This window comes from Triturus cristatus, chromosome 11 (assembly GCF_964204655.1).
Source record: "Triturus cristatus chromosome 11, aTriCri1.1, whole genome shotgun sequence".
Classification (NCBI taxonomy): Eukaryota; Metazoa; Chordata; class Amphibia; order Caudata; family Salamandridae; genus Triturus; species Triturus cristatus.
Window position 1 is genome coordinate 1,105,758,194 of NC_140594.1, and position 14,278 is coordinate 1,105,772,471.

Here is a 14,278-nt window from a genome sequence, read left to right on the forward strand (position 1 = left end):
GTAGTCAAATCTGTCGGTCTGGTGTCGAGGGGACCCCTAAATTCTAAACTCCGGGGCATTTAGAGGAGTATATGGTAGTAGCCATTAGGCTACCTACCACTAGAGTGACTACACGCCCCATACGACCACTGCCTGTTGGCAGTGGGCATAACCCTGACCCCAGAAGCCTCTATTTCACCAAAAACCAAGATGGTAAAACCCTTCTTTGGCTGTCCACTTCAAGTAGCCCACCTTAGGGGTGTGACTAGCCTGTGAGTGAAACACACGTCCTGAATATCCAAGTTCCCATCTGCTCTGGTGCCAAATGGGCCCCAGGGCACGGAGTGGCAATCCCCAGGTCTGAGGGGAAGCCGGGGTTGCATATCAAAGGTGGCAGAGGCTTTGAAGGCCACCTTTGATATGCTGGAGGAGGTGAGAACGCCTGCGAGCAAGCATTGTTCCTGCACTCTAAGAGCATGGCCTCTCCCTTGCAGGGGGTCAGAAACACGGCTGTGGTGGCAGGATGGAAACTACCAGGCAGCCAACACACTAAGAGACTAGTAGGAATACAGGGGGCAGCTTTAAGATGCCCTCTGGGTGGATGTCCTAATAAATCTGATATTGGCCTCAGTACAGATTTATTAAGATGAGGTGTTTGATACCAAATACAATTTGTTTCAGTGAAGCCATCATGAAGCTGGCTAACTCATAATGACCGATGCCCAGTACATGTTCTTAAAGTGACTTCCTGAAAACTTGCAATGACTAGTAATGGAACTAGGTATCACAGGGGCATATCTGCTCATGTAAATGTGCCCTCACATGTACTATAACGTACCCTGCCTTAGGGCTCTAAAGGCCTGCTGTAGGGGTGACTTACATATAGTACATGCAGTGTACTTTGGCACTGCCCACAGGGAGTGTGGGTCCCTTTGGGTGGCATAATACATGCTGCAGCACTTAGGGACCCACTTTTGGTTCCATGCCCTCGGTACCAGGTGTCCATTTTACCAGGGTCTTATTAGGGTGCTAAAGGACAAATTACTTACCTTCCGTAACACCGTATCTGGTAGAGACATGATCTAACAACAGATTCCTTACTTTTGAATTTTCCAGGCGTCAGACTGGATCCAGATGATTTTTCTTAGAGCAATACCCCAGCACGTCAATTGGATGGAGTTGGTTGGCTCTTTGTGACATCGTCGGCCACGAAAGAAGCTATGTCTGCATCACCTAAATAGGCGCCACCTCAGCGCGTTCACATCGGTTACTTTTCACGACTTTCCATGCCAAAAGAGTATGGACGTTGGTGTGTTTTTAAGAAACTAGGGCCCTCAAAGGAAACAGCCCTGACCCTAGAAACTTGTCCACAGTGCGGGGAAGATGGGTGGGTCTGTAAGGAATCTGCAGCTAGATCATGTCTCTACCAGATATGGTGTTACCGAAAGTAAGTAACTTGTACATCTGATAGAGATATCTAGCTGCAGATTCCTTACCGAAGGAGGGACTGCGGACAAATTTATACTAGGAAATCATGTAGGACTGAGCAGCGAAAATGGCCATCTCTGCGGACTTGAGCATCTAGGCAGTAACATCTGGTGAACATGTGCAGGGATGCCCACGTTGCTGCCCAACAGATGCCCAGGACTGGTACTCCACGTTGCAAAGCAGTGGTAGCAGCCTTAGCTCTGGTGGGATGAGCCCTTAAGCCTTCAGGAGGCTGCTTCTTGGCCACAACATAGCAACTTTTGATGCAAAGGACACCCCACCGGGAGATGGGACTCTTCTATACCCCACCACCTTTCCTCATTCCAATGTCCCTCACCAAGAGTTCGTCATCCACCCGAAACTCTTTAGTGCAGTCAAGGTAGAACGACAATGCTCTTTTTGGGTCCAGGCGTTGGAGTTACTCCTCTTCTTTAAAGGGATGAGGAGGAAAGTAGAATGTGGGCAAGATAACAGATTGCCCAACATGAAATGGAGTTACCACTTTTGAAGGGAAAATGCACTAGGGCAAAGCACCATTTTGTCAGGGAATATTGCCAGAAATAAGGGCTTTGACGATAGAGCCTGCAACTCGCTCTCCCTCCAGGCAGATGTAATTGTAAATGTAAATTGTAAATTGATACTTGTATAGCGCACTACTCACCCACAAGGGTCTCAAGGCGCTTGTACGAATACCGCTGTGGAACCCATCCTGGCTTTCCCAGTGAGGCGTCCACTCCTGGGCACCCCCAAGGTGGAGGCCAGGCATCCTTAGCGTTGTGGGGGCCGTTGTGGAGATTAAGCAAGCTATTGCCCAGAGTTGCAGAGTGGGACTCCATGATTGGAATGGTACCGAGGCGAGAATTATCAGGTCCATGGAATTTTGAGCCCAAGACCCGCCGAGGCGGGGAATTGAACCCTGGTCCCGGGCTAGACCTCTGCATCAGGGTCTGCCGCTCTAATCATTGAGCCACACTTCTCCACCAATTGCCACTAAAAAGGATGTTTTGATGGAGAGCAGCCAGAGGGGGCAATTATGCAGGGGCTGGAAAGGAGCACAAATTGGGAAAGTGAGAACCAAATTCAGGTCCCACTAAGGCAAGGGGCAGGAGGGAACATATGCACAAGGCATTACAAAAATCTATGTCCAATACGTGACTTAAAGGAGGGTTGCTCTGGTGGCTCAGTAAGGCAGACAAAGCCGGAAGATACCCCTTCAAGGTACCCAGAGAAGAGCCCTCCTGGGCAAGGGACATATTACAAATTTGTTCCACCAGCAGGCGTATACCGTCATAGTGGAGGGATGCCTGGCTGCCAGAACATTGCAGACTTCAGGAGTAAGGTTGAATACTGTCAACTACTCCGCACAATCACCACGCAAAAAGGCGCAGAGTCGACAGGTGTGGTGGAGGACCTTCACCTGCAGCTGCGACAGAAGATTCATTCGAAGGGGCAGCCTGATCGGAGAATCAATGCTCATTTGTAGAAGCTCAGACACCAGACTCTCCGTGCCCAGTCCGGATCCACAAGGATGACTTGGGCCTGGTCATCCCGGATCTTCTTGAGAACTCTGGGCAAGAGTGGTATAGGTGGAAAGGCGTACAGTAGGCCTGAGCTCCACTCAAGACGAAAAGTGTCTCAGAGCGAGAGCCACCCTGGAAACGCTACCGTGCAAAACAGCTGACATTGCATATTCCCTGAAGAGGCGAACAGATCTAAACAAGGCTATCCCACTGCTAAAAGAGACCTTGCGCCACCTCCGGATGAAGACACCGTTCGTGATCCACTAGGCATCAACGGCTGAGTTTGTCTGCCCTGGCGTTCAGGGAACCTGCCAGATGTTGAACCACTAGGGATATGCCCTGCTGTTTCAGTCATGTCAAGAGATGCAGGGCTCTTGACAGAGTCAACGACCCCACTTTGCCCTGTTTGTATTAGTACTACATGGCAGTGGTGTTGTCTGTGGAATACTTGAACTAGCCTTTCTTTGATGGGAGTAGATAGGCTTTCAATGCCAATTGGATTGCTCAGAGCTCCAGCATGTTGATGTGGAGTCTAGATTCCGCTGGAGACCAGAGTCCTCTGATCTCCACCTATACCAGATGGCCCCCTCATCCCAGAACTGACGGACAAATTACTTACCTTCGGTAACACCTTATCTGTTAGAGACATGATCTAGCCGCAGATTCCTTACCTTTGAATTTCCCAGGCATCAGACTGGATTCAGAAGATTTTTCTTCGAGCAATACCCCTGCACGCCGGTAGGTGACGTCAGTCAGCTTCACGTGACGTCATCGGTGTCCGTACTAGAAGTGACATCCATGTCACCTATATAAGCACTATCTTGGCGTGCTGACGTCAGTGACTTTCCACATTAGAAGTGCAGAGCCATGAAGTGCACTGACATTGGTGTGTTATGAACAACCCAAGGTCCCAAAAGGGATCAGCCCTGACCCTAAAAACGTTTCCGCAGTGCGCGAAGGATGGGTCGGTAAGAAAACTGCGGTTAGATCATGTCTCTACCAGATAAGGCATTACCGAAGGTAAGTAACTTGTCCATCTCATAGAGAAATCTAGTCGCAGATTCCTTACTGTTGAACAGATACCCAAACAATACCATCCTGGGAAAAGGGACTGCGGACAAGTTTAGACCAGGAAGTACTGCAGGACGAAGCAGCCAAAAAAGCTGTCCCTGCGGACTTGACTGTCCAGGCAGTAGTGCATGGTAAACGAGTTCAGGGATGCCCACGTTGCTGCCTGACAAATGTCGAGGATTGGAACTCCACGGTGCAACGCCGTGGTAGCAGCTTTAGCTCTGGCGGAATGAGCTCTTAAGCCTTCAGGAGGCTGCTTTTCGCCAGAGTGTAGCAAATCTTGATGGAGAGGATGACCCATCATGAGTGAGTCCTCTTCTGCACCACACGACCTTTCTTAGCTCCCACGTACCCCACGAAGAGTTGGTTGTCCACCCGTAATCCTTTAGTGCGGTCAAGGGAGAACGACAATGCTCTTTTTGGATGCAGGTGGTGTAGTCATTCCTCTTCCTTTCAGGGATGCGGAGGAGCGTAGAAAGTGGGCAAAGTGATGGATTGCCCCACATGGAAGGGTATTACCACTTTCGCTCAGAAAGATGCCCTAAGGCGAAGCACTAATTTGTCTGGGAATATTGTCAGGTAAGGAGGCTTGGATGACAAAGTCTGCCATTCGCTCACCCTCCTGGTGAATGTGATTGCCGCTAAAAAGGCTGTCTTGATGGTAAGCAACCAGAGGGAGCAGTAGTGCCGAGGTTTGAATGAAGCGCATATTAGGAAGGTGAGAACCAAATTAAGGTCTCACTGAGGCATGATGAAAGGGGAAGGTGGGAACATATGTAGAAGGACTTTGAGAAATCTATTTACAATGGGAGATTTAAATAAAGAGGGTTGGTCTGGCAGCCACAGAAGCAAACAGGGCTGAAAGGTACCCTTTTAGGGTGCTGGGCAAGGGTTAAAATAAAAAGTTAAATTCAGATAGGGAAGTAGAAAGAGGCTCAATAGACTTTTCTGTACAGTATATTACAAACTTGTTCCATTGGCAGGCGTGCACCAACTTGGTAGAGGGGTGCCTGGCTGCCAAAATAATAGTACAGAATTCAAGACGAAGGTCTACTGCTGTCAACTGTTGCCGCTTAATCTCCACGTAAGAAGGCACAGAGTTGGCAGGTTCGGGTGAGGAACCCTCTCCTGCAACAGAAGAACCTCCTGAAGGGGCAACCTGATTGGAGGATCGATGCTCAGTTATAGACGCTCAGGATACCAGACTCTCAATGACTTGGGCCCGGTCGGTTCAGATCTTCTTGAGAACTCTCGGCAGGAGTGGTATGGGCGAAAAGACGTACTGGAGGCCAGAGCTCAACTTGAGACAAAAACTGTGTTCGGGCGAGAGCCGCCTTAGACATTCCAGCACGCAAAACTGCTGACATTGCACATTCTCGGCGGAAGCAAACTGATCTAACCAAGGCCCTACCTACTGTTGAAAGAGACCAGGCACCACCTCCGGATGGAGATGCCTTTCGTGACCTGCTAGGCATCGACAGCAGACTTTGTCCCCTCTGGTGTTCAGTGAACCTGCCAGGTGTTGAACCACCTGGGATATGCCCTGCTGTTCCAGCCAAGTCCAGAGATGCAGAGCCTCTTGACGAAGGGTCCATGACCCCACCCTGTAGCAGCACATGGCGGTGGGGCTGTCTGTGAACACTTGCACTAGTCTCCCCTTGATAGAAGGAAGAAAGGCTTTCAATGCCAAACGAATTGCTCAGAGTTTCAGCAGGTTCATGTGAAGCCCAGATTCCGTAGGAGGCCAGAGTCCTCTGATCTCCACCTCTCCCACGTGGCCGCCTCATCCCAGGAGTGACGCATCTGTCACTACTGTGAGATCTGGTTGGGGAAGGGAGTGGGGTCTGCCTGTGACCCAATTGTGGTTTGTCAGATACCACTGCAAATCTTGTGCAGTTCCCTCTGAGATCTGGACCATGTCGGAGAGGTTCCTCATATGCTGTTCCCACTGGAACTCCAGGTTCCACTGCAGAGCCCGCATATGCCATCTGGCATGTGTCACTAGAAGGAGACCATGAGGCCCAGCAGCCTCAGAGTGCGTCTCACCAAAATCTAGGATAAAGGCTGAAACATCAGAATCATAGCCTGAAAATCCTGGACTCGATGCTCGGAAGGATAGGCCAGAAACTGCACTGTGTCCGGAACAGCTCAGATGAAAGGGAGCATCTGAGAGGAGTCAGGTGTGACTTTGGCACATTGATAGTGCACCCCAGTGAATGCAGAATGTCCATTGTAGTCTGGAGGTGGGAGTCGACAGCCTGGGGCAAACCTGCCTTTAACAACTAGTCTTCGAGACAGGGGAAGACTTACACCGCTGATCAACGCAGATGAGCTGCTACCAACACCATCACCTTGGTGAACTCCCGAGGGGTGCTGTTAAGGCCAAATGGAAGCATGGTGAACTGAAAAGGCTTGCAGCCTACCGGAAACCGCAGGTAGCGCTGATGAGCAGGCAGGGCGGGAATATGGAAATAGGGGCCCTGTAAGTCCACCGCTACCATCCAGTCTCCTGGGTCCAGAGCAGACAGGACCTGAGCCAATGTGAGCATCTTGAGCTTTTCATTTTTGAGGGAGTAGTTGAAAGCTTGTAGATCTAGGATAGGACAAAAGCCCTTGTCCTTATTCGGCACCAGAAAGTAGCGGGAATAGCAATCATAGTCTACTTCTGGCTCAGGAACCCACTCTATGGCTCCCTTGGCAAAGAGAGTCATGACTTCCTCCTGAAGCAAAATGAGATGATCCTCCGTCAGCTGGTCGTAAGATGGAGGGAGAAGTAGTAGGGGAGGGAGTAGCCCCTTTGGACTATCTGGAGGACCCATCTGTCTGATTTGATGGTCTGCCAGTGGTGGAGGTGATGGCTGATCCTGTCACCAGTTGGCCACCCATGATCTAGAAGGGCAAGGCTAAGAGCATAAGGAGGTGGTGGACAGACCCGACTGACTGGGTCGGAACAAGCCGTGACCTAGACCGCGTGGAGGTTGTGAAACTGGCACGGTCTTGTGTCTGGGATAGAGCTGATGTGGCTGAAAGCCCCTTTCGTAGTCACGAAAGGGGTGAAAGGCAGACTGGGGAATTGTGGCCACTATGAAGTCCAAGGACTTGGCCGTAGCCTGTGAGTCCTTAAAGTACTCCAGCGCCATGTCTGCCTTGTCTCCAAAGAGAGGGGTACTATCAAAGGGCATGTCCATGTGAGAGGCCTGGACATCCCCTGAAAAGCCAGAAGTACTCAACCAGCCATGGCTTTGAACTGCCACCGTCGATAAAATCCCTCTACCTAGCGAGACGGTCTGTTGCAGGGATTCTGCTCTGGAACAGAACTATGCTTGGAGCCATTGAACATCAGTATGTAGGGACTGAGTCACCATACCACCTCAGTATCCATGAGTCCGAGTCCGACTAGCTATAGTGCCTCACTCTCCTAACCTTATCAGAGAAACAAGTGAATTGGCACCCCAGAACGCAACCCTCTCCACCCTCTCAGGGATCACGGTAACAGAACGCAACCTTTTGCTCTCTCGCTCATGCTTGTCCACAATAAGATAACCAAGAGACACAAAGGAAGTTTTGAATACTTATTTAAACTATCATGCTCTGAAATGCAGTATACGTGCCACAATTCAGAAAACCAATGCATATTAAAAATACTGTTAGCATGGTTAATAATCCACAGACCATAAAAAGCCCTGTCATTTTATAGGACATATAGATCCTAAAACCCCCTCCCTTGCTACTGAAGCTAAAGGATTATATATCAAAGATCTCTGGGATTACTGGCAGACCCCGTACTTTAGCATTTACAGATGGACGTTCTACAACTCAGCAGACGAAGTGCTCTTGTCTCAGAACTCTATTTCCATGTTTGTGCTTTTGGCTCATGTGCTCATGTATAAAACAAGACAAGTGTGTACATAAACAACAGCTGCATTCTTGTGTTATGTCTAGGTGCTAGTGCCTGGCCAGAAAGAATAACAAGGGACATTATTATTTGACCTTGTTGGTGGTGTTCAGACTAAATCCCAGGAAAAGAACAGAGCGTGAAGATATATGCCGATACCATGTTAAAGTACAATGTGGCACAAAAGCAAGCGTGTTTATATAGTAACGTGTGCAAAGAAAAATGAGGCCTACAACGTGCACAGTTAGGCTAACATCAGGGAAACTAAAATGGGCCATGCAGATAACACACAACAGGTCGTGTCGAGACCACAATGGATGGCAAACTTTGCTGCATCTCTCCTGACCGACACTGCTTGAGAGAAGATGGCTCGGGCCTCCTATGGGACCTGTGGCAGCACTTGCGCAACTGTTTCCGACAGGGAGTGGGAATAATGACCCAATAAGCATGCAGTGTACATTGATCGCAATGCAAGGCTGGTGGAAGAAAAAAAATTCTTATCGCAACTATTCAGCCTCTTGGATTCCCTGTGCGGGGAGCGGAAGGGAACACGCCATTGGAGGTAGAGGCTTGGACCACCAAGCTCTCTGGGGTAGGGTGGGTAGTGAGGAATCTTGGGTCACCTGGAGCAGGGTGGTGGCAGTGGGCAATTGCCCTATTCACAGGAGCCCCTGTGCTGGACTTGGACCAGGTTCCCAGTAGGACATATGTAAGGGTCTCATTAAATGGCAGCAAGGGTTCATAAGAGGAGACACCAGGCTGCAGTACCTCTGTCAAATATTAGTCTTCACTGCCATGAAAGAGAGCTGAAGGTCCAGGACCTCAGCTGCCCTTTGCACCACCAAAGCAAAAGATTCTTCCTCCTCCATAGCCACGGTAGGGGGAGAAAGCATGCCAGAATCTGGAGAGGTGTCCAGTCCACTGGCCTCATCCAATTCCTCATACCAGTCCATTTCCTGATAAGGCTGGTCTTCTAAAAGGTCCAGCAACCCCTCACAATCTTCTCCCACTCCTAGACTGTCAGAATAGGGCTCAGGAAACGACCTAGGACCTGGAGGTTCTGTTTGCATCTGTCATGCGGGACCACCTCTGGGTCATTTCGAAGTGTTGGGGCCAGTGCAGTTCGCAATGTCACGACCGGAATGGATCCATTCCCAGATCCATAGGGTGACATCGGCATCGGAACCCCGGCGCCAAACCCGATGGACCCCCCTCTGATTCTACAGGGCCAAAAAGCGCGCCGGTAGGGTCAGGCTGCCCAGAAATGAGCAGCATGGCATCATAAAACTCCAGAAGTTGGGCGGGGATCGCTCTGGCTCCCGGAAAATCAGGCAGGCGCGGAGCCGGCCCAGGTGCAGGTTCCTAAGAAAGAGGCATATAACACTGAGGCTCCTCCATCACCGACAGACCAGGAGAAGTCGAAGCACACTGCAACTTCTTGTGCTTTTTGTGCCTCTTACCTGAGTGTCCCGATGATTTGGATGACGAGGGCTTGGGACACCTGGAGCTGCGCCGGAACCTTCCTCTCGCCCAGGACAGTGAAGGCAAACCAGGTGCGGGTCTGTCACTGACATGGCGTGGTGACAGTTGCCGCATGGTTTGAACCCAGAAGTCTTTCCAGACATGAGGGAACAAACCTACACATCAAAAAGGGTCACAAAAAAGTCAAAAAAAGCCTGTCAAAAAGTGACAGAGGGTAGCTTTCTTCACAGATCGGGGCTTGACTGGAGTGGAAAGAAAAGAATGGACGTAAGCACGCTGAGGTGACACAGACATCACTTCCAGAGCGGTCGAAGTCACGCGGATCCAACCGATGCTACCTACTGACGCGCAGGGGTATTGCTCAAAGAAAAATCTTCTGAATACAGTCCGACGCCTGGGAAATTGAAAGGTAAGGAAGCTGCAGCTAGATTTCTCTCTCAGATGTCCTTGCCAATTGGGTTACAATTAACATTTGTATCGTTTTAGAGAAAGAGCACCGGCTTTGGGTCCTGGTTAGCAGGAACCCAGTCCACTTCCAATCAAAAGCATTAGTACCAGTGAGCAAAAAGTGGGGGGTGACCATATTAAAAAGAGATACTTTCCTGCAATGGGTGTGAGCATTCAACGAACAATAATATAAGGTAGAAGTAATGTGTCTCAGCACTCCAAAATGCAGACTATCCTTAAGCCAATTTGCAACCACCATATATTTCATCCCCAGTAAGGGGAATCCTTCCTTGGTAAGAAATGAAATGGCCGCTAAACAAATGACCACAAAACTAAATATGTCCAGCCCCACTTTAAGTCCCCGAACTATCCACTTCAGCCCCATTGGGGCACACTGGAGACCCTTTGCGAATGAAGGTCTCTTACAGAGGGAGAAACTCAGACATCAGATGAATCATATGACCAAAAGAAAGACAGTGGAACAAGTGGGCCCTGCAGTGATAACGCCTCTGTGCTGTCTTAGCATGTCCTACACGGTTTTCACGAATGGAATTACCATTCTAACCTATTCCTCGAGGAGGCATTCAACATGGCCGGACAGGAAGTTGGGGAGGATGACTGTAGGAAATTACACCTTTTGTGTATGGTTACCCCCACTTTTTACCTGATATCTGATGCACTTTGACTGAGTGTGCACTGGGTCCCTGCCAATCAGGTTCCGAGTGCCTGTGTTCTTTCCCAAAACTGTATCTTTGTTTCCACAATTGGCACACCTTTGGCCCACATGTCAGTCCCATTTAAAATGTGCCAAGGGCCTTGTGACCAGACAGGGTCTCTAAGGGCTGCAGCATGTATTGTGCCACCCTCAGAGACCCCTCACCAAGCACATACACACTACCATTGCAGACTGTGTGTTTTGGTGCAGACAAATCCTGAGTCAACATGCCATGCCCACAACCACTGCTTGTGGCATAGGGAAATCACCCCTCCAGCAGGCCTCACAACCCCAAGGCAGGGTGCACTATACCACAGGTGAGGGCATAGCTGCATAAGCAATATGCTCCTACAGTGTTTAAGTCCATTCTTAGACATTGTAAGTGCAGTGAAGCCATATTGAGTGCATGGGCTGGGAGATTGTCATTATGAACTCCACAGGTGCATGATGACTTTAATGAATACTGGAAAAGCTTGGTATCAAACTTCTCAGCACAATAAACCCACACTGATGCAATTGTTGGATTTATTGTAGAATGCACTCAGAGGGTATCTCTTGTCCAGCTGACTGGTTTGCACCAGCGTGCCACACACACAGATGTTTCTGACAACACGAGGGGGGAGCCCTTGTGCTCTCATGGGTCAGTGACAAGGCTGCTTGGGGTGGAGGTGCTTCACACGACCCCTAAGCAGGAACAGCATTCAGGCGGTGAGCCTCAAAGGATTCCTGCCAGTTGGTACGCTAGCCAGGGTCTCTCAAGCTAGTGGAGATGCCCATCCACCTGTCCAAGCTCAACTTTTGGTGGCAAGGTCAGCGGGACAAGTAGTAGTCAGGAGAGGTGTGTTCCCTCTATGCCAGGACCATCCCTAAGGTGCCCTGGACAGAGGTGATCCCCTCCTTAGGAAATCCTCCATCTTCTGAAGGAAGTGACCCGAAATGGGTCACCCGGGTCACTCACGACCACCTCTCTGCCTTCTGAACAACGAAGAGTCGATCAGACAGTAGAGAATACAAACCAAAGTTATTTTATTAATATTTCACTGCAGCGGAGTCCAGTCTGACCAGCCTCCTGTAATGGCTGACGAGGGACTGACTCCAAAACACATTGGTAATGTGAGATATGCTTTCCAACACCTCCCAAGTCCCGCCCAAACTGGAATTTTCCAGCTCAGGCCATGATGAACAAAGAAGACACACAATTATGAACTATGGCACAGGGCTAGGAACATGCTATCTCAACCCCTATGTTGCTTGGCCAGTGCCTACCATTCTAAGATGTGGGAACGGGTCTCTTTAACAGCAAAGGACTGAAACAAGCTGAGGGCGCAAGGCAGCCTTTCTGCTGAGGCAGGCACTGTGGGACAGAGACTTGATCTTAGTTACAGAACAAGCTGGCCCCAATAAAGATGGTGCCATGAATGCTAACTTAACATAAATAAGAGATTAAGCATAGCAAAAGGAAATTTCAATTCTGCGTCTTACGGAAATAATATTTTAAATCTAACAGACCCTCCTTTTAGCATGAATGCTAATCTTTATTGGTGCTTTTAGGTAGGGGTCTTTACAATTCTAAAAGAAAAAGGGGGGAAAAGAAATGCTCAAAAATAGGCAACGTTTAGTAACTCATTTGGCTACCAGCAAAGGCTGAATATCCATTCAATATGTAACAGGCACATTTCAAAGCTAGACAGGCAGGGAGGCAGTGTGTAAACAGACAGCAGGTCAGAATGATACCTGATATAGCAACCAGGAAAATGATAATCCTTCAACCCCAAGACGCGAATAGGCCTCAAAACCACCCGTGAGTGACCACGTGCCATTTTACTTGCTGTATGTCAGATGCAAGCCTATCCCTTCAATGTCTTCCTGAAGCATAGTCCTATATTTTGTATTGCATGGATATCCTTGCTTAGGGGTCAGAGTACTTACACAGCAAGCAAACGAACTGGGAGACGGTGTATGTAGAAGCAACATGGAAAAATAGTATCAGCAAGTACGACTAAACCAAGAAGTGTCTTCCAACCCCATGTCACGAACAAAATCCAAACCCACCCCGATAATGTCCATGTACCTGTTCCTTTGTACATTTCAGCTGATAGAAAACATTTTCAAAATAGGACAATCTGTGCATGGCCTTATGCAGGGCCTACATCACAAAAAGATGTTCAGGCACTGAGGGGGTTGCACCGACCAAATGATGAACAGTCTATTTTCTCTTTTTGAACCAGCCTGCTCTGGACGCGGTGCTGTAAATGGCTGTTCTCTTCAATAATGGGGCGACCAAAGGATACATGGTAATTGGGAGAGAAATGCAACACAATGGAATTGGTGACCAGGGAACATGAGGATGGACAAAACTCTTCTTTCCAGTGTCCTTCAGAGAGCCGTCACAGGCAGGCTCTTATTGTTTAGCAGGCGTAGGCGCTGTTGAGCACTGGCGGTGGAGCTGCTCGTCCAGCTCGGATCCAGATCCCACGTTGCAGAGCAAGGTATTTCTTGGTTTAGAATCACAGTCCATTTGCCCTGTTTGTTGACTGTCCAAACAATGCACCAATCTCCCTTTCCCTAAACTATTGAAGGTACCACAGGCAGGGTACATGCATCCTATTCTTCAGCAATACAATCCATCCCTACTAATCTGACTTTCCCTTTGATGCATTGTTCCTCCTGCGAGAGGCGCAAATTGTACCTCAACACTCCAGGCACAGAGGGGTCAGGGAAAAAAGGGGTCAGACTCAAGGGGACCAAGGGCGGCAGAGGCTCAAACACAGGTGAGCCCACAGGCTGAGCTCAATGGGCTGGGACTCAAGCACAGGTGGACCAACAGGCTGGGGCTCCTAGATAGCCCCTCTTCTTTTTCGGTGGTACTGCCTCGTCCAGCACCTCTTTGCTCTGCAGCTTCGCCTCAGTCATATTCATATGGATGTTCCATAACAAGCAGCCAGGCTGTGCATCACGTCTGGGCCCCTCTTTAATGTGACCGCAGAGTGTCCCGGACCTATTAGTGGATGGAATGCAAACTTTCAGTTAACTGGCAAGGATAAAACTTTATATAATTTTTTCTCTCCCAACACCAGGTAGTTGGGTAAGCCTTAATCCTTTTACTAAACTCTTAAAAGAATAATAATAATAATGACATCCTTTGAATTATTGCATCCATCTATTCCGCTATTATTCATCTGAAGAACATCAAAAGAAAAAAAAGAAAATGTGTAGTGCGAAATTATTGGGGGGCATACAGGTACCCTTCCTAGTAATGTGCATCATGTGCACCATACAGTACACGAGCTGGGCAAAATGTCATCATATCCACGGGAAATATATATATGCATCTGGCAACATTCATTTATTTGTCCTTCTGGACTACCAATTCACCATCCCTTGTCCTTTCAATTGTGCCATACTTTCTATTCAAACATCAGGGCTTCCAGTACCCACCCAGCAGGGCCTGCTACAAACATCATTTTCCTTAGCTGTCTGATCTGCAAACATCATCCCTTCCCACATCATCAGTTACTGTCCGGTGGGCACTACACTTACTTACAATTCACAACCCAGTTACTTGGGGTAACTGATAAGGGACTCGTGATGTCTCTGCGACTGTATGTAGTGTTGTGGTAATATGAGCAATAGTGGTAGTGCCACCTAGGAATTTAAACAAGAGCCACCGACAAATAGTTT

The 14,278-nt window shown here is 48.8% G+C and overlaps 1 protein-coding gene across 1 annotated transcript in view; it reads right to left on the reverse strand.

Annotated features, from left to right (window-relative positions):
• Positions 1 to 11,601: 11,601 nt before the first annotated feature.
• Positions 11,602 to 14,278, reverse strand: part of LOC146786088 (eukaryotic translation initiation factor 4 gamma 1-like) — a 647,727-nt gene continuing 645,050 nt past the window's right edge. Inside the window, exon 11 of the mRNA XM_085635544.1 lies at positions 11,602 to 13,595. Within this exon, the coding sequence (XP_085491670.1) occupies positions 13,513 to 13,595 (83 nt within the window). The 3' untranslated portion in view covers positions 11,602 to 13,512. The remainder of the gene's footprint in view (positions 13,596 to 14,278) is intronic.